At 42.3% G+C, this 27,317-nt stretch overlaps 1 protein-coding gene across 1 annotated transcript; it reads left to right on the top strand.

Annotated features, from left to right (window-relative positions):
* The first annotated feature begins 406 nt into the window (after positions 1-406).
* On the top strand, positions 407-26,700 carry SMAP2 (small ArfGAP2). Its single transcript, XM_024199258.3, has 10 exons — positions 407-427; positions 14,240-14,373; positions 15,612-15,697; positions 17,433-17,511; positions 18,074-18,160; positions 19,907-19,988; positions 22,391-22,500; positions 22,632-22,797; positions 24,168-24,487; positions 25,561-26,700. The coding sequence occupies exons 3-10, from the start codon at positions 15,615-15,617 to the stop codon at positions 25,684-25,686; spliced, it is 1,053 nt and encodes a 350-aa protein (XP_024055026.1). The 5' UTR covers positions 407-427; positions 14,240-14,373; positions 15,612-15,614; the 3' UTR covers positions 25,687-26,700.
* The last annotated feature ends 617 nt before the right edge of the window (positions 26,701-27,317 follow it).

Below are 27,317 nucleotides of genomic sequence, written 5' to 3'. Positions count from 1 at the left end.
GTGAAGTACAAGTGTGTGAGGGATGTCTCAATCTGGGCAACAATACAGACTCCATGATTTGAATGGACTGGAAACCTTTTTGTTTTAAACTAGTCCGTGTTAAATGTCTCCAACTATTATAGGTGGCAAATGTGGGCACTGAGAATTGCTGTTAAATAGAACCAAGGAGCTTCTATGCATTTCTAACTCTCTGAAGCTTAACGCTGAACTTTTACAACATGCAGATACTGTATTTGACTCTCTTCCCTCTCCCAAACTTTTCCCCTCTACTCTTCCAGTCCCCGTCTTTCCCACAGGCTCCTTGGATCCGGTATCGTTGATGGCAGAACTGCAGGTTCCTCCACAGTGAAGTACCCCATCGATGACCATTATGCAACTTCTGCTGCATCCACTCATCAGTTGAAGGTTGCCCCGCACTCCTCCTTTGGTTTGTCTGAGTACCCCTCCCCTGTGTGTTATGGGAGCTCTGCCATGAGTTCCGTTTTGAAGTCCAACCCTCTTGTATAACTCATTGCCAATTAGATGCAAATTTTTTTTACCTGTGCATTATTTCTTGACTCTAACACAAAATAGATCTACATACAGAGCTAGGTCAGGGTTTCTCTGTTCTCAGTATTTCCTCATCCAGAATTACAAGACAGAGGTTTTTTCTTGGGGATTTTTGAGTACATACAGTGCTGATTAAATGTGCTGTACAAATGCAGAATGTTAACGGTGTTGGTTAAAAGCTGCACTTGACTTGCAAAGCCTGTCTTGAAAGATCTTGCTTCTTTCTGTCCTTAGTATTTGATATTAATTACTGGAATTGAATGGACATACTTAGCTTATGATGTTCTCCGTATTGCTTATAGAGTGACTGTCAAGTTATTGGGCTCAAATTAATGGGGTTCTTAAGTATTTTTTTTTCTAAGCCTCACTAATGGAAAAATGTTCACTGCTTTCTAATATTTCAAATAGCTTTCTCTTTTGTATTTAAACATTGCCTTGCAGTGTTAGCAATACAAATATTGTGCTAATACACAAGAACCAGGAAAAGAAACTGATAACCCTGTACTCACAAGCCGAGAAGTGTATGCAAAGTAAGATTTTAAAATATCTACATTCTAAATATATCAAGTAGTGTTTGTAATAAAGGTAAAGAGACCGACTAACTTCACAATATCTTCTCAGTTGCGGCACTTTTGGCATGGGCAGTACAGGAACCCAGTGTTGGATTTTAGATACAACATTGTAATAGGTGAAATGTGGCAAACAAGTTACCAGTTCTTCTCCTAAAAAGCTGAATCTAGAGCAAGTGCAAGGCAGGAAAACAATATGAAGCTACAAAGCAAGTACATCATTGTCATAACTAGAATGACTCATGGAATAAGTAGTTCAAGTAGCTTTTGAAAGAAAGGGATGGAATCTGGTGAATGCTAGTTGGGAGGCTGTTAAAGGCATTGGATGAGGGGAGAAGTCGTTGAGTTAGAAAGACAAAGAAGGCAAGACAGTGGTCCGAAGTGTGGTTGGAGCAAGAGTGGTGAAGGTATGGTGACAGGTATGAAGGAGAGGGCTTAAAGTACAACCAGAAGTGGAAGCAGGTTTTCATAAGTTTTTCTCACTCTGCCAAACAACTGTTAATGTTAAATATGTTGGGGGTTTTATTGAATAATGGAATTTCCCTACTAAACCACTGTCTAAAGTTGCTTGAATCACAGTTGAGCTTCCTCTTTCAGTAAGGGCAATGTGCATGGCGTCTTCTCTTTAAATTGCCCTGTGTAATAGCTGCTTGTGGTGAAGAGAGAACTAACCTATGGTTCCCTAAGAACAGTCTTTAGAAGCTACGTGTTTGCATGATGAGGCCCTGGATAAGCCCTCCAGAGTTTCCTCTTGTGTGTTAAGACTTGTGTCAGCAGACCTTTACACAGAATTGTATAGCAGATGCAGTGATCTGCATGGCCTGCCTACAATTACAGCTGCCTGCAGTGAGTTAACATTCTCTTTTGAATTCTTACAACATGTTATGCTTGAAACTGGTGAAGAATTCTTGGATTAATTTAAACCCACATCCTCTTTCCACTTAGTAGATGTTATCTGACCTTGATGTATGTAGGGTATATACTGGTGTATTCAGTAAGTCTCCCCAGCATGACATTTTTGTAATGTACTTCTGCCTTTGAAAATTGCAGCATCTTAAGCTGAACAATCAAGAATGTGTTTTCCTCTTTTTGTGCTTCTTATACAATCACTGTAAGTGACAGGGTTAGAAACCGGGGGGAATGAGCAAATCCACTCATGGTAAACTTTAAAATTATTCAGAACTGCAGAATTAATGATGGCCTGCTGGGCATCATTTTTTGCAACAGAATGAAATAGGTATAACAGTGGTTTAGGTACAGCAATACAACTCGTGTGAACACACTGTCCTCTTCCAGATAAAGCTACATCTGATCAAGATCATTCTGTAGGAAAAGGGTTCTTAGAATCACGTTTCAACAGCATTTACTATTCTAGCAGTTGCCACTATACGCTAAAGAGACTTTTTGTCAGTATTGGTGGGGACACAATTATAACGCGAGATCTGCCTTACTCTTGTGTTTGAGCAGGCAGCAGCAAATATGGATCCAAGAGAAGGTTGGACTGGCTGTCCTTGCAGTTGAAATGGTATGGAAAGATCAGCATTAGAGGGGAAACTACTTTGGAAGTAGCTGTGCATGGTGAGAGGAGTGTTGGAGATAGCAGCAGCGTCATTCAGAAATGAGGTCTGGAGACCTGAGAACCTGGAACATATCTCTGTGCTGCATACAGATGCATTAATTATGCAAACCTGGGGGGAAAGAAATAGAGGCAGGTGGGATTATAATGCACTGAGCAGTGGATATCTAGACAGAAACATCCTGCCTTCTAATCTTATCTCTGTCTGTGAACTTGGGCAAGTCACTGTGACTCTTTCCATCTGTAAAATGGGGGATATTGATGTTTCTGAATGTTAATGGCTAAAGTCATCTTCATACAACATTTAAATACGATGTAAATACTATGATGCTCAGTTTTACAAATGACTGAGTGCCCAGTTTTTGTAAAAATACACCACTCTGCTTGGTTTCATGAAACTTGCACTACAATTTAAGTAAAAATAGTGGTTGGTTACTGTAGTAACAGCCAGATGAATTACTTGAGATGTCACACTGGTATGTGGTTTTGTGAAGGTGTTTATCTCCCCAGCATCTTTGCTCTTTAAAGATAATCCCTCTTAATACAAGTAGGTTATCAAGACTAAGAGAGAACAAAAACTAACCCCATAACTCAACTTTAGTCTGGAAGGAAAGACTGATCAGAAATAGCACTTATCTCATGAATGTCCCTTGAAATTTAGGACAAAAAAAAATGGGCCTGGAACAAAACTGATCCTTGGAACATGCTTTCTCCCCTGTGATTAGGGACAGAATCCTCTATTTATAGGTGAAACTGGTAGCAACCCCTCTTAAGGTTGCACAATGCTCTCCATTATAAGATCCTGTTTTCAGTTGCTGATAACTTTGCCAAACTTAAACAATTTGTGCTGAACTTTTCCGTACCAGATGTCTGCCTAAGGCTGACTTTTTTGTGGGGAGATTCTAGCTAAAACACTTCAGCTGTTTCCAAGAACAAGATTAGGGAAATACACTTTGCCCATGTTTAAAAAAAAAAAAAAAAAAAAAATCAACTTTTGTTGAGAAGCTCTAGCAATTCCATGCTTTGGAGCAAGGATGTGAAACTTGACAGGTCCCTGGTGTCTGTGCCTTTTGCTGTCTCCTTGAAAACTTCACGCAGGCTCAGTAGAAACTTGCTAGAGTTTTGGCAGGTGAATTCTCTGATTCTGTGTGTACTGAGCAGCTCCTATGCATAGACTGAACTGTTCATGCCTGTCTCCACAGCATAACTGAGAATGCTCCAACTTGGGGCTGCAGAGGCTGAGCTAGACTTGGCCGGCAGTTGCCCTTCCGAGTAGCTAGGGACAGCTGTGGTTCTGGGCACCAGAACTGAGCAGGGGAGAAGTCATCAAACTGCCTCAGTGCCCTAAAATCTGAATTCAAACACACACCAACAATGTGTTGTCTTCAGAGCTGGAGTGACTGATAGAAGGGCTGACCTTATTGATGAAGTCTGTATAGGAAGGCTGCATTGGATGAGAGTTAAAATCAAAGGAAGAAGCTACATTCCTAATACAGTAGAGATCTTTACCAGGAAATGTCTGAACTGCAACAGCCCCTTCTTGCTTCCCTCCACTTGCAATAGCAAGGAAAAGAACCTGTCTGGCTCAGTTCGGCCAACCACCTCCAAACCCACGTGTGACGACTACAGGTGTGTGGGGAGCACTAGACACATGCCTGTGAGCTGCTAAAAATCTTTCCAGAGGTGTACTTCTGAGTGCTTGAATCCCTATATAGTGACGCTAGAGGACTGGTGCATAGCTTCACTAGATAGCAGTACAGGTCTGTCGCATCTTAACGCACATTTAACATGCACGATTTCAGCTTTACGCGGTCGGCAAAAAAATAAAAGGAAAAATAACAATTTTAATACTGTACTTTTAGTGCGGGCGATTCCGCCCGCCATTCAACTCAATGTAATTTTGACTAGACGCGGTTTTCGCTTTACGCGCTAACCGCGGAACGGAACTCCCGCGTAAGATGAGACAGGCCTGTATACAATGCCAAATGCACAAATACTTGTGAAGAGACGGAACTATTGCCACTTGACAAGTAAATGAAGCAGAAATGTTGAAGTATGAGTGCAGCTTAATCCAACTTCTCCACTAACTGCTGAGTCACTTCTTTTGGTCTAAAATTTTTGAAGCCTCTTCTGAGGTGGAAAAAAATGCCCCTATCAACTAAACCCCTATCAACTAAACTCTCTAGCATCGCTAACCCCTGGTTGGTTGTCAGCTTCTGACCTGTCTTTTTCAGTCTTGGTAACTGGAATTTGTTCTTGTTCCAAGATTCTCTTTATAAACCATGTCATTGGCTCGATCTGCTTGAGACCTTCAGTTATACAAAATCGGATGCATTATTGCACATGACCGTGTGCATGTACCCTGAGGGGAGAGATTCCTGACTGTACTAGCAATTGTTTTAGGAAGCCAGAATTACTACTTGGCAGCTCCACTGTCCTAAGATTAAGTAAATACAGATGCAATAAAGAATAAGTCAGTGGAGCAGAGTTCTTGTAATATTTCTGATTGATTCTGCAAAGATTGTAGTCGTGGGCTGAGCTCTTCATGACAGAATGTTACCAATATTCCTCACGTTACCAGGGAAACTTTCAACCAACTGTCGTGTTAACGCCAACAAATCTGAACATGGAACTTCTGTGAAGGATTTTCTTTGGTGGAGGGGATGGTGAAGGAGTACCTAGGATGTATGTTATAAACAGCAGAGAAAACTACCGATTTACCTTCAAATTAGCAGCTGTCCAGTAACTGTCTTCCCAAACTTTGTCCCTTATGTCAACAAGGTGTGAAACGTGATAGATATATGTGCAAACAAGGATCTGGTCTACAAATGGGACTTGTTTAGTGTTCCTCATGCTGCATAAACAACTAGTCCATGGAAAACCACGTCTCTGAATCTTACCACTCATCTACACAGTGCAGTAACGCACAGCTGTGTGGTGGGGATTAGTGCACAACACGTTGGTGCGCATTCTAACTGGCCTGCATAGATCCTGCTGGCACACACTATAAATTCCACAGACAAGCCCTGAATCTCGCTCTTATGTTGCCCAACTCTCCCCATTAGCCCTTCTTGACACTAGATCCAACCAGGGTGGATTAAAATCTGATTGAAATCATTGCATTTCTTAATCTCATATTGCATTTATACTTAGTTTTCCTAAAGAGGTTCATTCTCATGGGTATAACTATTAAAGTATATTGATTTGCAACTAAATTTGGTACTTTCTTTACTTACCAGGAAAATACATATATCTGTGCACTTAAAGGAATTTTGTAGTTTAACATATATTTATTCAGTTTCTTAACGTCTTTTTGTTAAAGTATAGTGAATTACACACTTGTAAATCTAGCCTGTTGTAAACAAAGGAATTTAGGCATGGCTATGCTGAGCGTTGCGGTGCCTAATTTTTAGGTGTCTAGAAAGTCACTGGGATTCTCAAAGCCTGAGTTAGGCGCCTAGGCTCCCTACACGATATTTGGGGTGGAACAAATCGTTCATGCTGCTAGTAAACTAGTCATTCCTCGATTAGTTGGCATAAGGCAGTGCTCCGAAGTGTTAGCACCTGGAACAACTTTTGATGGTTGAGTAAAATCTCATTCAGTCTTGTATCATCCTGCTAATGGTGGGCAGATGCTGTATGTGCCAGTAGGTACATTTTGTGACAATTGTGCAATATAAAAAAAAAATCCTTTTAAAGGTGACCTGCGAAGGAAGAGAGCTCCTCAGAGTGGCTTCTTAAAGCCAAGCTTCTAGATGTTTTAGCCAACTTCCCGAGTGGCCTATTCAGTCTCCAAAGTATCCCTGGCTCACCCCATTGCCAACAGGGATTCTTCTGCTTTAGCTTCCTCATATAACAGCAAATTCACTCTTTATGCAAGAGAAGACGGGAGTTGAGATTCTGCTTTGTGCGATGCATAGTGGCAGGGGACTGGACTAGATGACCTCTCGGGGTCCCTATGCTTGGGTTCCATGATATCTGGATTTTAAGAGTCACTACCTCCAATTGACCATGGGTCACATCATACTTCAAACCAACTATCCATAGATGAGGGAGGGACTTGTATAAGTATGTTTCTTTCAATTAATGTAGGGTGACTCCTAAATTCTAATGGGCTTGCATTAAGGACATAGTTTACTCATCTAGCGCCTTTGTGGGAAGCTGGTGAGATTGCCTTGACTGTCCTTGTAGAACAGTGACCGAGTTCTTGAGACCCTTGGGCAAACACAGAAAGACTTTACTGCATACCAGACTGATGCAGTGTGAGTGTCTTCACGTGTGGGCTGGGGAATCCAAGAGGAAGCTGCAGTCCATAACATCAAGTCTTCCGGAACATGACTTCCCCTGAAGGGAGTGAATTCCAGTAAGTCATCTTACGCAATATCACTTCCAGAAGAGAAATTATAAGTCAGTGGAAAGTATTGGGGACTCTTTTTTTTTTTTTTTTTTTTTTTAATAAAGGCTTACAGTTCATCAGTTGGCTGACTGGAAAACAGGGGAGGGGGAATTTATTGTCCGTTCCAGCTCAATTGAAAGTTTCCAGCTGGCTACCAGTGATGGCTTGTACTAGCTGATGTGGGTGTCTTCGTACTGGGTTCTGTCTCACAGCCTGAACAATTTCCCACATAGTCTCTCCCACACATACTGTTGAGGGAGATGCTTGCAGGATGTCTTAGTTCAACACATGCAATAGCGTTGGCATGGATCATTCAGTCCTTGCAGCACATTTCCCTCTTACAGCTGGGCTTTTGCCGGAGTAATTGCAGGCAGGGAGCCTGCAAGTTGAACAATTGTGCGCACAGAGATTATTTCATTAGGAGCTGAATAGCTAAGCTCTCTCCTTCCTGTCCCATGAAAGCATCTATTTTACCTCATCCTCCCTCTCTCCCTCCCCTTCTCTGCAGCCAATTTCTGCTTATTCATAAATGCCTTCAGGGTTATTACAGAGGAAGTTTGCATAAGCAGCTTGAGCCAAAATGCCGTATGCTGAATAGAGGAGGGCAAAGAGTGAATCCCTCTAGGATTTTAAAAATGAAAATTCCCTCTACATGGCAGTCTCCGTGTATGGCAAATGATAAAAACCAGTAAAATGTGTGTGAAACTTAACTAGCTAGGGAGCTTTTAAAGGGATTTTTTTTTTTAAAGGAGCCTTCTGGGAAAAGTGCTACGTACAAGCAGTTCTTTCACTTGGATAGTGCCTCGGTGTTTTATGTGTGAAGGAGAGTGTTGGAGTTAAATATATATATATTTTTTTTTTATAAAACAATATCTGGCACAACTCTTAATTTGTCGTCAGTATGCATTTTGATGAAGGCTGGGCACTGAATGATAAGACTGGTAAAGGAACATGGAGCCTTTATCCTTCTAGGTTAAGGCTTCAAATCCATGCCACTAGTAGTAGCTTTTTATCCTACGGGAAACTTGGTCAGTCTAGTGGTCCACATCCCCCTTCGCACCTAGGACTAATTGGGATCTGTGGTGTCCTCTTCTGGGATTACCAAGGACTGAATGAACTATAGAGATACCTACAAGCTAGGTGTTCACTCCTAGAAGTGGCTTTCCTTGCAACCCATCCCTGGGTCAAGAATGAGGCCCTCTGGTATTCCCAGCTATCAAGGGAGGGGGCGTAGTCAGGGATAAGTGGGTATGGACAGGCTTCCTTTAGCCATATCTCACTCCATTTTGATCCGGTTCCCTTTCCCTAATCAGCATAATGCCAAATTGCCAATTTCGCCGTAATTCTTTCTCCGCCTCCAACAATTTAGCAGTCTCCATTTAGGAGATTCCAGGGACTTTAGCATGTGTGAGGTCGTGCAGGATAGTATATGGGGGGGAAAACTAGTCAGCATCTGAGTGCAGTATGCCTGGCTCTAACAGGTGCCAAGTCCATACAATTTCCATACCCAGATGTGGCCCTCGGGCCAAAAAGTTTGCCCACCCCTGTCCTTACTGCACACAGATCAATTAGTAGGAAGTATTTGGGTGGATAAAGGCTGCAGGAGAGGCATACTAGCAATTCTTGTGGCTATGTTGACAAATGCTTCCAGGGCTGGGATTTTGCATCCTAGAAAAAAGTGGTTTGTCTAAGGTAGAAAAAGCAAAGCGTTATCCCAAAATATTGTATGTCTTAATTTCTTTGTTCATAACGTATCTAATCCTATGCCTCTAGCATTAAATTCCCCACTGAAATTGAAGGTCACCAGTCTAATTTTACTATGTAGGATAGTTTTAAATTTCTGCATACTCTAGTTTCCTAAAAACTAAATTCTTGTAGGACCTAATTCTGTTGTGTAATATTCTCTGAACCCCCAGCTTATAAAGGGGCTTTTGCAGGTCTAATCAAGTTGTATAAACAGGAGCAGCACTCTTGAAATTGACTAGAAGTACAGAATATAAATAATATTCTCTTGCACATCTTCTCAGAGCTGAATGTTTCATGTGAACAACTTCCTCTTTTTTGATCCCATGATTACAGAAATCTGCATGGGGAAGTACAAGGCTTGTTTGCATTTACATTAGTGGGCTAACCTTAGCCCCAAATGTTTGCAAAGCTAAGTATGTCATGGAAATTAGAAACATCAAAACAAAAACCTTTATTAGCCTTGAAGGAGTAAGTAATGACTGTTGCAATTGAATGATCAGTGAGGATGTGGAGGGCAATATACTTAGTCTTGCATAGTCATACTCCATTTTGTTTGGACAGCTGGACTCTGCCCAGCATTTCGTAAAGGGTAGGCTGTTCAGAACAACCTAAACTTGGCCTTGTTGCTAACACAAGGGCTCTCCCAAGCAAGAAGTCATGTACTTTCTTCCATGTTCCTTATTACCTGAGAAGGAAGGGTACTGATTGACATTAATTTTAATATCCTTTGGCACTTTATAGTTTGCTGTGTGGCCACTGCTTCAGTTGTGCAAGTCTAAGCTGCCCTTGCATTGCTATTGACAGGCTGATGCTTGTGTTCTCCTAATCACTAATGTTTTATTTTTATAGTTACTCTTTTTCCATTGTACTGAGCCTTGCCTGTGTCAACCCATCCCAGCTCTTTCAGCAGACAGTTTCTCCTGCACACTGCGGCCATTCAGTTTACAGCATTGCCCTTTCTGCCCAAGGGGAGCAAAATCATCTTCCTTCTCTTTGAAGAGTTAACATTATCTTGATGTAATATGCGAACTTACAAGAAGACTAATCAATTCCTGCTTTATGCAATAAAGAGCAAAGGTTAAGGTGTATACCCTGCATTCACATGCTTTGCAGTCTTCATAGGATTGGAGGGAAAATGCAATGGAGGTTTGATAAAATATTTAGGCATCTTTGTGTGTTTGGGATGTCTGTATACGCTTATAACTCCATCACAATAGTATTGGGACATCAACGTTCCTAACAATGCATTTGAATCAAAACGTTAGCCTTAGTTCTAAAAAGTAGAAAAACATCTTTGTTTTTCTAGTAACCTTTCTGCTTTGCTTTTTTGACCTGCATTTTTTTCCCCCTCTTGGGACACCTGATGTTTCATTTGCTTCTCTTTCTCGTCTCATTTCATTGTCAGTTTCTCTGCTCTTAGCAACAAAAGAGGGGAAACAGTTCTGTTACTTCAGATGACAGCATCTGCTGCTACCAAGCAAAAATGTTGGCAACTAACAGGATTTTTATAGCTTAGGTATTAATTTAGAAAATGTCAATTAGCAGAAAATGCTTCTAAACTTTCAACTCTGTATGTGTTTTATTTCTGGATTTTTCCCGAGCTTGAAACTCAGAATATGGTGGCAGACGGCTGTCATTTTAATACCCAGTCCTAGCTGTTTCTGATCCTACCTCCTAAATGAAACTCAAAAATGATGAGCTAGGGAGATAGATCAGTGCAGATGGTACTGCCAACAAGAGCACTCTGTTCTCATCTGGTTTAATCGTATAGAAGGTGAAATGGCCTTACTAGCACCATGGGACACAGTAACTAGAGGCCCCGATGTAGTATCTAATTTACTATAATCCTTTTAGTCCTGTAAACACTAAATATAGCCTAGGGTTTAAGTTTAATTTAAATATAACCCTGAATAATTCCTGGTAGTTAACTTGATTGAGCAAAGTTAGTCCCAAAGTTAGAACTGTCTGAAATGAGACATAAAAATGAAATCTATAATTGGAACAGTTTTTATTAAATAAGAGGCACTTGTAAATCTGGCAACTGGGCACTGGGATTGCAGGGGTCTCTTGCTAGTTTTACTGCTGACTACTGTAACACCTTCGGCAAGTCGCTTACCTGAGTGCCTCTTTCTCTGATACCAGAATACTTACCTACTGCAAAGGGGTTGCGGGCTTTTCTTCCTGAATAATGTACCCGTAGTGCACTGTAGGTGCTTCTATGCCATTATTGTGTGATGGCTATTGGGTGTCAAAAGCACACTTCACTTCACATTATTGAGGTGTTTACATCCCAACTCAACAAGTACTTCCTGCGGAAGTCCAGAAATGGCCTTTTTAAAGAGGGAGTTTAGTCTACACTACCATTGTTCTCTTGAGATTTCCTATGCAGTGTCCTTAGAACTTTAATTAAACCATACAATGTCAGCTGAAAACGTTAACTTTCCTTTCGGGATATGTGGTTTTCAAACTGTGTTCTCACTGTGGGGTAAATTCCTCCATATTGCTTGTGTTTTGCTGTCCTGCTTGGTTGACAGCAGTCAGTGTGTGAGCATGGGGAGGCCAGAGAACAAGGAAATGCTGCTAACCCTGAAGGCTGATTCTAACAATGGTGAGAACTTCCATCTTCTGAAGGATTTTTCTCCATGAGTTCCCCTTCCTCTGACAAGCTTCCTCCTGAATCTCCGCTGAGCTTGCAAGTCGTGCTTTCTAACCAGATGCATGGGAGTTAATGTCTTGATGGAGACGAGCCCCTTATCTAAAAGCGTACGCTGCAGTCTTCTAAATGAAAGGAGTTCAGTGACTAAAACTGTGTGCTCTTCCGGGCAGGACCTCTGCCTTCCTCTGTCTGGAAAATGGTACACACCTATAGCATAATCTTCCCTTTTCTCTAAACTATTGAAAGGGGGCTAGCAACTACTAGGGGCACAGACCTATGACATTGTCTAAACTTAAGTTTTGCTACTATGTTGTCACAGTTAAAGTAGCAAACGCCCCTGGTGTAGGTGCAGTTATGCCCTGTATAAAAGGGCTTGTACTGATATTTATTCCAGCTTGGCAAAGCGAAAGAAGCAGTTTATACTAGCATAAGTGTTGGTTTAAAAAAAAATCACTCCTTTCAGACAGGCCAATAAAACACTTAGTGTATACGAGGCCTACTTTTTAATGTTTTCCTGCAGGGGTGAGAAATGGGAAATCAAATGCTCAGTGATCTACTTCTATATGCTTCATTTAATTCCAAGTGGAAACTACTTCAGCGGGCTCTTCTGGAATTCAGATTCAGGAGGAGAGGGTGTTAATTTTCAACAGCTGTCATCTGTTAGGTGCTAATCTGTTCACTTGTTAGTGGAAGATACCTTCCATTATTTCTAGCATAGCTCTGCTTGGCCAGGATGAGGAGAATTTTGCAAACTTTCCTTTAAGGAGCAAGTAAAATACCTGATCTTGTATTGCATCCATCATTTGATATAGGGTGGGCCAATAAACTCTGTATGATTGGTAGTCCTAAATTTGTTTTCAGCATTGTTGTAGCTTTGTTAGTCCCATATATTAGAGAGACAAGGTGGGTGAGGGTAATATCTTTTATTGGCCCAACTTCTGTTGGCAAGAGACAAGCTTTTGAGCTATACAGAGTTCTTCAGACCTGAAGCTTGTCTCTTTCACCAACAGCAGTTGGGCCAATAAAAGACACATCCTAAATTTAGTCTGGTTTAAACATGGAATGTGTCTCCATTCAGAATCCTGATCTTTCAATTGATTTATTTTTAAACTTCCAATTCTTATTTATGCACTCTATCTTAAATAAACCTAATAGATATGAAAATTCTCAGGAGAGAAGGGAGGGCATTGAGTTTGATCCAAGGTTTAGCACTGATTGTGTGCCCAGACTTGTTAACTTTTTCGCTAAGTTTTGAAGAGCATTAGCATTACTAGAAGTACCAGAAGAGGAGGAAAAATAAAAGGTTTTAAATAGTAAAATAGCTACATTGGCACGCAACTGTACATGCAAGTCTTGAACACTTCTGCTTTCTAAAATTACACAACTTTCCCTTATTGCCTTCTGTCTACTCCTGAATTCCTTGAGCAGGTGGTGGTGTTGTTAAGTGTCTGGGTATCTACGCTAAATGCTCCAAGGCATGCCTGTATCAGTTGATCACTTTTTTGGCTTGCCAGCCTTGATATTACGTGTGAATTTACATTGTATGAGGTACAGTTTGCAAACCAAACTAGCTGTAGGCTATCTGGGCTTTTGTAAATATTCAGCAGGCCTTTGGAACTCAGGTCAAGTCCGTCTGTGGATTTTGGAGAACTGGCTGTGCTCAGCAAAGGAAAGTTATTTCCGGAGTCGTTCGTGCCTTGAAACTGGCCTGATCACTTCATGCCGGCAGTGATAGTCAGAAATTTCAAATGCTAATCTTTCTGGTGGGGAGTTGGGATGGGAACAGTAGTGTGAATGCCACCTGGTGGCGATAAGTAGCAGTCCACGAAGCTCTGTATTTCACTTGGCAATGCATCTCCATGCTTATTTCACAGAAAGATTAATCTTCTAGTTTACAATGAGTGAAATTAAACTTGTAAAGCTTTCCCTTGTTTTTCCCCAGCATGACCTCCCTTCTTCCAAACCTTGGAGCTCTCCTGTCTGTTGAAAGCTGCATGTTAACCTCGCATCTAAAATCAAAACTGTCTAAAGACTGAAGAGTAAACTGTGTATCGACTTCTCTCTCTGATCACAACCCTAACTTCCATTCACTCTGCCTAAGGTGGAGAATCAGTCAGGCTATTGGAATCAGGAGAATGAATAAACTGCTGTCTTGTACTCCTCTTCTGCTGTAACCTAAGCAACATGGCTAGATCTCATACAATAAATTTTGTTTTTTTTCTAGGAGTAGAGGAAAAAGTCTCTTAATGTCAAATAACTCGAACTCAAATAGTCCGATACAGAAATCGGGCTCTTAAGTAACATTGACTGTCTCTCTCCATGCTAAATTGAGATTTCGAAACCACCCTCCAGGATGGCTCTAGTGGCTGGACACTAGCTGCAAGATATCGAAAAGGTCACTTAAAAAGAATGGGGGTTAAGCGAAAGGCTGTTCTTGCAGTGCATCCTCTCTCCGCACCCCAGGATTATTCTGGGTTCACTTCGAGAGGGTTCTGTTTTGTTACACAAATAACCCAGATTGGAGGGGGAAGGAAGAAACATAAAACATTTGTTCCCTAAGTCTTATACTTGGACCTGTCTTTTTAAGAGAACACACTGCTAGTGTCTAATCCCAATTTCCATTCTAGATGAAAATGCAAAATCTTCAATCCACAGTTCACTTGGTGCAGTTTCTCATAAGAGATTGTTCGTGGCAATGGGGATTTATGAACATGTGCATGACCGCCTCTTTTGATGTCCTTTTGCAGGGCCACGATGGGCATCCTGGAATATTGGCGTGTTCATTTGTATTCGCTGTGCTGGGATCCACCGGAATCTAGGAGTTCACATATCCAGGGTGAAATCTGTCAATCTCGACCAGTGGACTCAAGAACAGATACAAGTAAAAATGAAGCTGGACCATATAATGTGAACAGAACTGCTGCTCTGGCTGAATGGGATTCAGTAAATCTTAAAATACACGTTAAACTGTCTGAGAGAGTCCAGTGGAGGGAGAGTGAAAGATTTTAAAATGATCATAAAAGTTTTCCTCCCTATACGGTTAAAAAAACCACACAAAACACCACTAGTTTTATTGAGCTGAGTGATTAAAATAATGGCCTGTAGAGAGTGAGACAGACTTCCCTGAGTAAAAACCGGCTCTGGTTCTGTTGATAAAACATTTGTCCGAAACAAGTAACTGCTTAGATAAGCATGCACTTGTCTCTGGCGTTGCTGGGTCTGCCTCACCTACTTTGGGCTGTACAGAAGGGAGATCACAAATTAGCCAAGCCTGAAAAGGTGTCTCATTGCCCAGGCACGAACGCACCCTCATGCGCTGGTGTGTCGCGTTTGGGTTTGGTCAGCCCTACAGCTGTTGCAGTAGGAATCCTCTGCTCAGCCAGCTCTTATTTTCCACTCATAAACTCTAGCACTAGATAATTCTCAAGTCTTACAGCTATTTTCCCTTTCATTGGGATCTCAAAGCTTATTTCTTGGACATTATAATGCCTTCACTAGTAAGGCCTCCAACCTAGAAAGACTGACTTAAGGAAAGACTAAACTTAAGTCGGGCACAACCCTAATATATGGAAGGATGTAAATGCTGGTGAGGGAGAGCTACATAGGGTGGAACTAGAGCAATGGCATGGGATAAAAGGAAGGAAGTGTAGGTTGACTATCAGGGGAAACTTTACCAGTCAGGCTTTGAGTTACAGAATAGTCTCCCAAGGAAAATGGTGAGTCTTGGGGATGAAAGGACCAGTCCTGCACTGCTCAGGGGATACACTGTCTGACTTGATGGGGTTTTCCCTTCTGTACGTTCTGAGTATGAAATTTCCCCCAAGGATGAAAACATCCCTCCTGTGCAACAAAGCTTCAAATCCACAGGGTCTTCTGGCTGCTCAAAAGTTTAAGACTCCGTTTATTCCAGTTAAGTGATGTTGAGAGCTCTCAATATTTGGGTTTTCAGTGTGCCGCAAAGGCACAGAACAGGCTTCAAAGATCTGTCTAAAAATACTTCTGCTAGTTTAACAGAGGAGTTTAAGACTATTGGAGGGCGGCCTTGCACCATAGGTCTGTATCACAGAACTTTCATATGCTGAAACAAATGGCTTACGATCTCTCTCTTTTGATTTGCAGTGTATGCAAGAGATGGGAAACAGAAAGGCAAATCGTCTCTATGAAGCCTACCTGCCAGAGACCTTCAGGCGGCCTCAGACAGACCAGTATCCTTTCTTTCCTTGCTACTTGGGGATATAGGAGGCTTTAAAAACAAGATGAAAAGCCTCTCTCAAAGAGGGCAATTGCTCATCTTTGTGCCTGAGTGTCAGCCATGAAAACAGGTTCCTAGCTAGACACCCTCTGTGCAGTGCGTCAGATTTGGTACATTACTGTCTTCAATGGATGAGCTCTGAGTGATCCTTGCTAAGCTCTGTGGAGTATAAGAATTAAGTAAAGCCAGTCTGTTACAACTTGAAGCCTTTGCATGGCATATGCCTTGTCAGTTCACTAACAAACTGAAGGGTTGACTTTCAAAAGCACCAAGCACTCCGAGATCCCACTGAAGCTGGTGGGAGCTGCAAGTGTTCGGCGCCTTTTGAAAATGTCGGAACACTTTAAATTAGAGAAGGTCTCCTAGACCACAGGGGCATAGTGCTGTTTCATTGCTGTGTTGACTTCCAGGCTGGAGCCTGGGCTCTGGGACCCTCCCACCTTGCAGGGTCCTAGAGCCCAGGCTCCAGCCCAAGCCTGGAAGTCTACACCACAATGAAACAGCCCTGCAGCCTAAGCCATGCAAGCCCAAGTCAGCTGGCATGAGCCAGCTGTGAGGTTTTTTGTTTCTTTGCTGTGTAGACAGACGTTCAGATACGTGGGATCCCGTATCTCAGAATGATTCGTGCCAATGCAGGATTGTAAGGCATGTGTGCACGGGTTAGATGCTACTAAGTGGTGGTGCTAACAAGTGACTAGATAAATGCTAATCTTTATTGTAAACTTCCCTAATAGTTACTCTGTGCAGTTTTCTTAAAGTGCAGTGTGGCCTTTGCTAGTAACGCTGTACTTAACTCCTTTCTGTATCGCTCCTGGTCTTTAGCAAAGCTTACTGGACTGTGGCATCTTGCCACAATGGACCAAGAAATGACTGTTTAACTTGCTCTAATAAAAATGTCACCTGAGGAGACAAGGAAAGCCAGCACCTTGGATAGCGTGTGGATCCCGGCTAAGAGCAAGTCAGCCATTGCTGGGAAGGAAGATTGGTGAGGAAACTGCCTTGAACAAAGACAGTAGCTTAAGTTAGGTGTTAGCCATTAGAAAGCATATTTTTACTTTTTTGTTTGCTTGTAACCCTTTGTCTTGGTATCACGTAAACCTATGACTTTTTGTTTGATAAACGTGTTTTACTGTAAACCAGTGCAGTGCTGTGATTGAGTAGTTGTCAAACACCAGTTGAGCTGCAATGTATTGACTCTTTAAAGGAGCAATAAACTTAATATCTTTTGTGAATGTACAGTGAAAAGGACTGTGTATTGCAGAGAGACACAGCTGAGTTCACTGCTAGGCAAGGTTAAGACTGGTAGAGGTTCAGGCTGTTTGCTGGTGAGGAAGGCAGACTGGTGTGGCAGGAAGGCTGACACGGGCTAATCTCTAGCAAAGCGCACACTTGCTGAGGCAGAGGGTTAACATAGTGGCCTCATGGCTCTGGCTATCCCCAGCAGCGTGTTTATATCACTTTAGTAAACTAGATCTAATCATTTCATCCACTCGCTTCAGGAGTATATTTAGCATTGACAATCTTGACACTAACTTAAAGGAACAAAAATAAAATTACTGTTGCAAGAGAACTTCCTTAAACTGCCATTATTTTGTGGTCACAAAATGTATTTTGTAGAACTATTTAACATGTGTCTATATAGACAGCTTTAACTTCTGAGTCATTCATCCTTAACCAGCCTCTTGCAGAGCCGTGGAGGGCTTTATCAGAGACAAATATGAAAAGAAGAAATACATGGATCGAAGCCTTGACATCAGTGCACTTAGGGTTAGTCTCTCGTTCCTAAGAACTTGTGTAGAAGACCAATCATAAGCTTGTAAACGCTCCCCTGATATCTTTGTCTTATCCTGAATTTACTTGTTACCATTAAATTGTCTCCAAAACCATCAACTGACAATGTACAGGACTGGCCATTTTGACTTATTCCTCAACCTGCAACTGAGTAACCTGTATTTTCAATTTTGGAAGGATTTCTCTTGTGTTGGGGAATTTTAACTATTTGGAACTCTACTCATTCTCCAAAAGCAGGGACTCTCTCATGGCCATTCTGCAGTTGTATCCTCTGTTACAGATCTAAGTTACCATGTGTACACATGGCAAAACTGGTTTTAAACTCTTAACCAAGGCACTGGGAAAAATTGGTTGCTGGGTAAGGGGAGGTGTTTATAAGCCAAAGTAGTTACCTTATTAGCTGCTGCTTTTCATGTTGGTAAAAGGTGCAGTTCAGTACGAACTTGCCTGGAAAAACTAGATTTCTATTTTTATTTTAACTTCCCCCATTGCTATGGCCTGAGCTTTGACCCTCACCTCTGTTTGATTCTTTGTACAGAAAGAAAAAGATGACAAATGGAAAAGGAACAGTGAGTCAGCATCAGAGAAGAAACTGGAACCCGTTATCTTTGAGAAAGTGAAAATGGTAAGGCAAAAAGGACTGTCATGGGTCAATTGTAAAGGTCTATCTGGAAAGATACAGGCGTCTTTCAAGTGTAGTAGAGGTGGTACAGCTTACTATGGAAACATGAGATTTTTCTGGTCTCTCTTCCTATTAAGAAGTGAATGCACTGAATCACGCTGGTGCTCCGTATATTCCAGTGTCTTGTCTATAACAGGGCAATACCGGGTGCTTAGAGAGGGGTTCATCCTTCCCCCACAATTTACGGACAGCTCTCAATCCCAGTTGCCATTTCTATGTTTGTCTCCTCTCTCCCATTCCTGTCTTGTCATGGTTTATCTCGTGACTATAGCCCTATGTTGATAGCTTAGACCCCTAATTTAACAGTAAGAAATGAGTCTTTATGGCACTTCATCTCCAAATAAGGGCTGCTCGTCTCTCCTGGATCAGTTTACTTTGCACAAAACAATGAAATCCTTGTTTTTGTACCATTCCTCTCCACATTCCTCTCTCTCTTCCCCCCCCCCCCACCCCCCATATGTGTGTGGTGGATTCTAGCTCCCTTCTTTACAGTACAGGCATGTGATATCTAATTTTGTGTAACCCTACAATGACTTTTTCAAGGGACCTAGTCTTATTCTTCTCCCATCTGGCTAACTGTGCATTTTACTAGCTAAGAAACTGAATTGTATAGTGGTTCTTGGTATACCACAAGCCGCTTATTTTGATGTTAAAACCTGCATTTGTATTCAGTAATGGAAACTGAAAACACAAGACTAATCCTTTTCCAATTAGGGTCAATGCTCCTCCACTTGAATCTTAACGCTATTGCAATTACTTCCAGGACAAAGGCAAAGAGAATAGCTGAAGCAAGCAGTCAAACTCCATCTTTGGCTGTCAGTCCTGATGCCTGTTCTTTAGCGATAATGCCTGTCACTTAAATGATAAGTTGCATACGTAGTTGCAGGAGTGTAGCTGGAGCATGGGTTATCAGTTGAAGTTCCGAGTGTGTACTGGGCAAATGTTCACAAACATGGAGGTTTCTTTTCAAGATAAGCTGTGTGTCTTGACTGTCCTTCCCATTAACTGCAAGACAGGCAATGCAAGATGGTCCTCTGGAGGCTTAGAACAGGATATTATGTTTCAGAAAATCCTAGTGTTTACACTAAACCTCTTTATACCACAATGGTTCTATGATCCTGCTCAGGGTCTTCTGAAGATACAAGATTTGCATGTTCACATATGAAGTAATATCAAGTCTCAGCTGGCAATAGTTTAGAGTAGAAGGGGCAAATACTGGGAAGCTTTAAGTTTCTTTCTGGCTGATTCTACATAAAATGTATAAAGTATATGGGACTCTGAGCTGTCCAGGGACAGCTGAATCGGGATCTCTGTCAGCAGTGATTAGAGATACAGCCCTATCTTTCCTCTTTAGATAAGTAACTAGATCTAATGACTTTTGTCTAGTACTATTATTTATTTATTAATTATTAGACTTTGTTTGAGTATGGCAGAAGAGATATCCCAGTTCAAGATACAAGAACAGAACTCTGTTAGATTCGTTTACTTGCTTTTGTAGGAAACTGAGCCTGACTTACCACTGCTTTAACTTCGGTTTTCAAAGTGTGTAACCCTGTCCATTTGAACTGAATCAATGCAGTCATGATTCAAGCCCAGAATCCTTATCTTTTCCCTTTTCACAAAGGTTAAGTAGAAGGTTTGAACAACTGCAAGCTTTCTGGGTTTTAATATTCTTTTTTTTTTTTTAAGCCACAAAAGAAAGATGAAATGCAGCCACCAAGAAAAAGTCCCCCTAAATCTACTGAACCTGTAATGGACCTGCTAGGACTTGGTAAGAGAAAGTCACATGCTTTGGAACAATCTGAAAAGTATTGAGTAGTACAGAATGGTCTTAAATGTGGTGCCCATAGGTAGGTAGCAGCTGCTAAAGACCATAATCCTTTGCCTTCTTATGGTAGACTATATTCCCCTATCTAAATTCCTTCTTTCTTTTTTCCTTCTTTCCTACCCCCCCTCTTCCCCTCCTCCCCCCCCCCCCCCCCCAAAAAAAAAATAAAAGGAAAAACAAACAACCTTTTTGGAAGTAAATAGCCGGATGGCCTCTGGGAATGAGTGTGCCTGCCTGCTTCAGTGAATACTTGCTGTCTCTCTGGGTTAGAGCAGCCTTAAAGCTCACTTCTCCCACCACTCCCTAAGGTGAAGGGAACTTTCTAACTGGAAAATCGGACATAACGATGCAGGAAGGGGATCTTTGACTTTAGGCTCTTCTTAAAGGTACAAGAATGCATATTGGCAAGTATCTCAGAGTGCTTCATATTATACATGTGGCACTGCTGAAATGCAGCCTCCTCTGAGAAGGCGGTAGCTATCCCAGGGTGGATTGATACAAATCATGATTGCAATCAGTGATTTAAATCTGCTCACTGGAAACTTTGATTTAAATCATCAGTTGTAATCTTGTTTTGCATCTGCATTTCAGCTCTTTTCCTAAAGAGAGGCTGATTCCTATTGGTTGATATCATTCAAACATGTTGACTTGCAATTAAATATAGCCATTACACTAAATTTGGTACTATTTGCTAACTTGGAGGCTACATTATAGCTATAAACATTTAAGCATACGCACTTATTTAAACAATTGCAGCTTAACGGACATTTCTTCAGATTCTTAATTTTTACATTTTATTAGAAAAAATTATCCAGCACGTTTAAGGCTGTTTTTATTTAAACTGATTTATTTAACAAAGGCAGTATCTGTAGCTAGTGTATTGAGCGGTGTTTCTGGTCGTCATGTCCTTCAAGATTTTAAAACTAGTAGCTCTCATCCTCGTCTATTCACAGATTAGAAGGTGGGAGGCGGGGAAGACTGCTTTTTCCTGCTTTTTTAAAATCCCAGTCAGTTTCTCAACTTTCAATGAACTAGTCATTGAACTAAATGAACTGCAATGAAGAAAATATTCTCTGTACCTGCAGAAGAGGCTACTTCTGTCAAAAGCTGCCTTAGCCAACTCTGGTTCCAATTGCTTAACCAGTGACTTCTCCCAGTTCAGTGGTTTCAGTTTCTTTAAAACTTCAGCAGTAAACATGCTTGAATATTTTTATGTAATTGACTTTAATAGACTAAGATAAGTTTAGGCCTTAATATAGCTTGTCATTATTTCAAATTTAATGTTAAATGTTTTATTTTAAAAGGAAACTGTATTTAACTTAAATTTAAAAAAATCCAATTTAAATAAAAATCCTTTTAATCCACTTTAGCATGCTGTATTACAATGGGGAAGGATTAGAGCTATGGTATCTAGAGCATTCAGCACGCAAACATTTTTCCTATTACAGATGCCATCTCTTGTGATGTCGTTTGGAGCATAGAGATAGCCTATGGGCGTAATTTTAGCTTTCCAAGCAGTTTGATTCTTTAGGGATCTAAATATAAGTGAAACTAAACAAGTCAACTTTCTATCTCAGAGGGGCATAATCCTCCCTGCAAAACTTTATTCCAGTATCAATATGCCACCTAAAACTGATGTCAGATGACCCTAGGCACCAGCAGAGCACTCCTGCCCTTGCTGCTGTTCTGGTTTTACAAAACGTTTTGCAGGTTACCTTTGGGTAGCTTTGTGCAGGCGGCACTCCTGCCAGCATAAAATTCTTACACGTTTGCAAACCGTAGTGCTACAGATCCATGCTTCAGTGATTCCTAATCAAGTTCTGGGGCAGAATGTGCCTCTGAATGCCGCAGATGTTGATCTGTGAAGGGCTCTGAATAGAAACACGTGAGTTCTAATAAGATGTGTAGTGCTGCTTTCCTGCTGCAGGTGAACGAGGGAACTGTAACTCCCAAGAGTAGCTGAAGCAAAGCCCGTCAGTGCACCTAATGCAGCTCCAGCACTTGACATTGCAGCAGAAATATTCATGTGCTGTTCTCTGCGCAGCAGCACAACATGTGCAGCAATCATTTGCTTCCACATGCTCCTGCTGCTTTGAGTTTCAGGAGGGGTGGCGGTGGCTCAGCATACGGCAGGATGCTTTTTGTACCAAAAGGAAGTTTGCTGCACTGGGTGGGGAAGTGAAGCAAAGAGCCAAGCAGTGGGCCGCTCGGGTCACGTAGGGCTCTGCCTTAATCTGCAATCGCTGCACGTGGCCGCTTATTTGGTGGACCACACACCACCTTACCTCAGCTGGCAGGAAGGCTGGGTAGCCATATTAGCCGTCTAACCTTTATATGTCTCTCAGATGCTCCTGTGACAAGCACTATCCCAAATGGCAGACCCAGTAGCAGTTTAGAGAAGGATCTAGATCTCTTTGGTTCCGTGGAATCTAACTCAGTCTCTGACTCCAAGAAGGTGAGTAGTGTGTGGTAACCGGCTTCCCCAAACACTGCTAGGTGACTACATGGAGCGTGGAGAAGACCTGCATGTTTTCATCCTCAATGTTCACAAAGATGAGCCTATCACGGTCTTCTTTTTCTCCCCAGATCACTGGCTCTATGCCAACAGCTGGAAGCGCTGGGTCTGTTCCTGAAAACCTGAACCTGTTCCCTGAGCCAGGAAGTAAAGTGGAGGAAACGGGAAAGAAACAACTCTCTAAAGACTCCATTCTTTCCTTGTATGGTTCTCAGACTCCCCAGATGCCTGCCCAAGGTACTGCACATCATGGGGGGAGGCAGGGAGCGAGCTAAAAGCTTCTGCCACTGTTTGGGATGTCCTGAGAGCATTAAACTGACAGATCTGAATTGCTTCTAGTGCAACCTTGTTGGATTAATGTGAGACCTGTTACAAGTGGGCAGATATTCCTTGAGGAATTCCGTTTTTGTTTTGGGGTGTAAAATGTACAATCCATGGGCTGGCTCTGGCCTGCACGGTGTATTTACGTAGCCTGCAGAATGTATTCAGGCTGTCCAGATTCTAAGTTCTCTTTTTAAAACAAAAATCTTCTAGTCCTCATGGTTGTGAAGAAAACCTTTCAAGTGTGAGCCAGGCAGTTTTAGGGGTGTGGACTCCCTTGTCTCCTGTTAATCAGAGCATCAACTCTACTTCATTGCCAGCAGTAGCTATTCACTTGCTGATCCTTTCAGTGGGTGGAATTGGAAAGGGCATGAGGGATATCATGTGTTTTAGGGAGGGAAATGGAGAAAAGCGGGACGAGCAGGAGATTCACAAAAGAGGGAAAGAAACCACAGCGGATAGAGCAGTGGCTTTAAAGGGGAGAATTTTTCTCACTGATCCATACTGAATGGGATAATAAGGTCCTGAATAATAACCCCTCGTTTCGTCCCTGCATATGGGCCCCTTGATCTGTGTGCAAGCTTCCCATTGACATAGTGGAGTTCTGCTGTGGATCGCGAGTTGTATGTAGACCTACTTGTCCCCCCCCAGTCCATGGGCAGTAATGACAGGGGAATTCTGCCCTGTCCTCCAAGTGGGTCTGATACCTCTGTTCTTCATATTTGCATTTCAAATGCTCGTGCTGTCTCCTCGCTCTCGCCAGGGTATCGCTATGCAGTGACAATACTGCAGTGCAACTGCAATTCAGCACCTTAAGAGTTAATAAGAGGAGCCTTTTTGTTCATGGAGGCCGCTTCCTCCCCTGACTATTTCTTGCATCTTCCAGTCCTTGAGTTTTATTCATCCCGTTTTGCATCCTTTAATGCCCCCTCCTCCCCAGAACTGCAGCCGACAGGATTACATTTGGATCCAGTTGGTGCTCTGCTCCCTGCTCAGGAGTCATGGTGATCTGCGGAACTTGTCCAAGGGATTGAATATGCTGCATCTACGTTGTGTGTGTTGGCCTGGGGACTAATGGCCCAGAACTGGAACCCCAGTCTGCAGAATACTAGCAGTCGGCCAGCCCTAGATTTCTTTTCAAAGGACCCATTTCAGTTATTGCAATACCAAATAAGTGTGTGGCAATTCTGCTCAAGGCATGTCAGCCAAACCCAAATTTCCTAAAAATCAGCATTGAGTGTATTTTTTTTCCCCCCTTAGCCACTTACCTTCTTGCCCTATTCCAGGAGCAATGTTCATGGCCCCAGCTCAGATGGCATACCCTGCAGCGTACACTGGCTTTCCAGGTGTCGCCCCACCCAGCAGCATGATTGGCGGCATGATGGCCCCCCCAGTAGGAATGATGGCCCAACCAGGAGCTCCAGGGATGGTGACCCCCATGGCTATCCCGGCTGGATACGTGGGTGGCATGCAGACGGCTGTCATTGGCGTCCCCAATGGAATGATGGCAGCCCAGCAGGCCGGGTATGTTGCTGGCATGGCCGGGGTACCACAGCCAGTGTATGGCGTGCAGCCAGCTCAGCAGCTTCAGTGGAACATTGCGCAGGTGAGAGGGATTTGTTCCTGCTCAGATCAATGTTTAGTGTTTGCCTTTCTTCCGAGGATCTTAAAATGCTTCACAGACATGAAACTAACGATATCAGCACCCTGGAAGGTGGATCCCTTCTTGGAGATGGGCAGACGGAGGGATGGAAAGGCTAAAACTTGTCCAGGGTATCTTAGGACACTGGCAGAGCCAGGAGTTTTGGCACCTAAGCCCCATTCTGTTCACTTGTCGTGTCCTGCTTAGCATCAGAGCTTTCTCTGTGGTGGTCCAAATTGCAAAACCATTGTGCAGTTTGGTAAAACCCCACCCACCAAATCTCAGAACTGAAATAAACGTGCTCCAGCCCAGAGCTCGGTAGTTCAGCCCAGAGCTCGGTAGTTCAGCCCAGAGCTGGAATGGGGGGAGGGGTTGCAGGAGCAGATTGAGTGGCTGCCATGGGAAAGCTCTCACAACTCTTGCCTGTGCCCTGCTGGCATCTAGGCCGCACTGATAGTTATTCCATGAGTACCAGGTTGCCCAGAACTGCAAAGTGGGGACCTGGCTCCAAATGAATCTTCCTGCAGGCTTACGCTCTAAGCCCCTTTGCCTGTGTTACATCTGATTTCCTAATAAGTTGGCAGGGTATGATGCTTCCGTTCTGGGATAATTAGGGTGTTTTTCACTCTGTCTTAATTAGATTGTATGCAACAGTCAGGCCTCCAGGATACCCTAGGAAATGAGACGATTGCCTTGTCTTTGGCCTTTTGTTTCAGCAAAATACATTAGATTGAGCTGTCACTTCTTATTCAAGTCTCTCGCTGGAGACGGCTGTCAAGCAGAAAGAACCAAACTCCTTACCTTACTTTTGGTTTCGCTGCCTTTCCCCCTCTAAGGCTTGGATCCAGCAAAGCACTCCAGCACGTACTTCATGTGAAGTATGTGCTGTAGTCCCATAAAAGTCAATTGGACTATCCCATGTGCTGAACTTGAAGCATGTACCAAGTGCTTTCCTGGATTGGGGCCTGGATTTTTTTTTTTCCCTGCTGTGTGTTAAAATGATTTCCCTGACCCAGCTTGTCTCCTTTCCTTCTCAGATGACCCAGCAGATGGCTGGGATGAACTTTTATGGAGCTAATGGCATGATGGGATATGGACAGTCAATGGGCGGAGGAAGTGCCCAGGGAACCAATCAAACCCTCAGCTCTCAGATGTGGAAATAACCCCCTTCCTTCCCAGTATTATGACCACTTTTTTGGCCTTTTGTTCTGTTTTAAAACTGCTCCACGAGACATTCAGGGTTTGTTTCTGGCTCTCTGTTCAGCCTGAATCTTTGTTTTCCCCATAACTGAGACCCATCTCTTCCTTTTCACTGTCAAAACCACAGGGAAACCTCAGAGACCAGAACACCACTTTCAGCTCCCCTGCATTCAGCACAGTGAAATGCAAATGCTCTTGGGGGCCTGGTCTCCCCTTTCTCCTGGGCATCTCAGGGGAGGGACGATTGAGGTAGCTGTGAATTGCATTACTGGCTGCACGTCAGGCCTTTTGGGAATTAGATTTAAATAAAATTTTACTGGTGGGTTTTTGTTTGATAAGGGAAAGTCCCTGAGGAACTGGATTTTAATCCAACCCAAATCCTAAGTCTTGCCACCTCTGTTCTTCTCTTTTGCTGTGGCGTTCTTTGGAGCTGAGGCCTCGCTGTGCTTGGCTAGTCAATCTTCATTGGAACCAAAGTCATGTTGAAGACCCCTCCTGTGACCAAACAGGAGTGTCACACAGGATGGGACGCACACTGTGTTTGGAATGTGAAACTTGCACTTCTTCAGAGTGGCTTTTTCTGTCTAATCTGTGGTGTTGATGTAATTTAAAACAAACCAAAAAAAAAAAAAAAAAACCTTTTAATGAACTAACCAAGATAATTAATTTATAGAGGGCCAAGAGCCCATCACAAGTATTTCTTACGCTTTTAAAATGACCATGACATCCTAATTTATACTTTTTCATATCTGTTTTGTTCTTGTGTAGTCCCCACCCCCAGCTTTCTCTTGACATTCTGATACTGAAGCATAGAAGGAGGGTCGAGGGGGCAGGTTTTTCTTGTCCTTCACAGCCACCTCACTAGCAAGCATACATTTGAAAGATTTCATCAGCGTAAGCAAAAAAGTGAGACGTACCTGGTTTACTTTATCATGTGTATATGTAAATTCCTTAATAAAACATTGCAGTGAAACATCCGTTGACTTTATATTCTTGTTGAATCTCAGATCACCGGTAATACAATGAGTTAATCACCTCTGGGAACAGGGGTTCAGATCCTTAATCAAATGAGCTTGCTCTCCCTTTAGTCCACAGTGGGAACATGTCCACTTTATTAGACTACACCACCAAGTACTGCTTCTTTAGCCCAGGATTCTAAGGGCTTGTCTACATGCAAATTTGTACTAGTTTAAACTAAAAGTGACTTGCAAATCAACTGAGTTCATACAGTCTTTGCACCTGGTTAACTAAAATCCATCTATCTTAACTAAATTGTGCATACAGCAAGGCAAATAAAACTTGGGAACACTGTATATACAGTTCTGTTCTCTCTACCATACAGCAGTCTTAACTATGAGGGTTATAATGCTGTAACCAGATCCTCTGATAAGTTTTTAATATCTTAATGAATCTTAAAGAATCTGGTTTCCCACAACTCCTCCAGAATGGATAAATGTAGGTGATCTTTAAGTTACATCTCTGCTCAGTTTGTCAATCGTGCTACTATATGTCTCTTGCAGATGAAATTGACACATTGAATTTGCAGAATTTGTTGTCTTCTATTTTTGCTGGTAAGTCATTGTAGACTCGTAGA

This window comes from Terrapene carolina, unplaced genomic scaffold (assembly GCF_002925995.2).
Source record: "Terrapene carolina triunguis isolate 2854851 unplaced genomic scaffold, T_m_triunguis-2.0 Scaffold236, whole genome shotgun sequence".
Lineage (NCBI taxonomy): Eukaryota > Metazoa > Chordata > Testudines > Emydidae > Terrapene > Terrapene triunguis.
This window is presented reverse-complemented; position numbering and strand designations above follow the sequence as displayed.

Bases quoted from the DNA above. Each gene is read 5' to 3' on its own strand.
- SMAP2 (XM_024199258.3), top strand. From the start codon at position 15,615: ATGCAAGAGATGGGAAACAGAAAGGCAAATCGTCTCTATGAAGCCTAC. The intron at 15,698-17,432 runs GTATCCTTTCTT...AGCCTCTTGCAG, and splicing joins AGGCGGCCTCAGACAGACCA to AGCCGTGGAGGGCTTTATCA. The intron at 22,798-24,167 runs GTACTGCACATC...GCCCTATTCCAG, and splicing joins TCCCCAGATGCCTGCCCAAG to GAGCAATGTTCATGGCCCCA.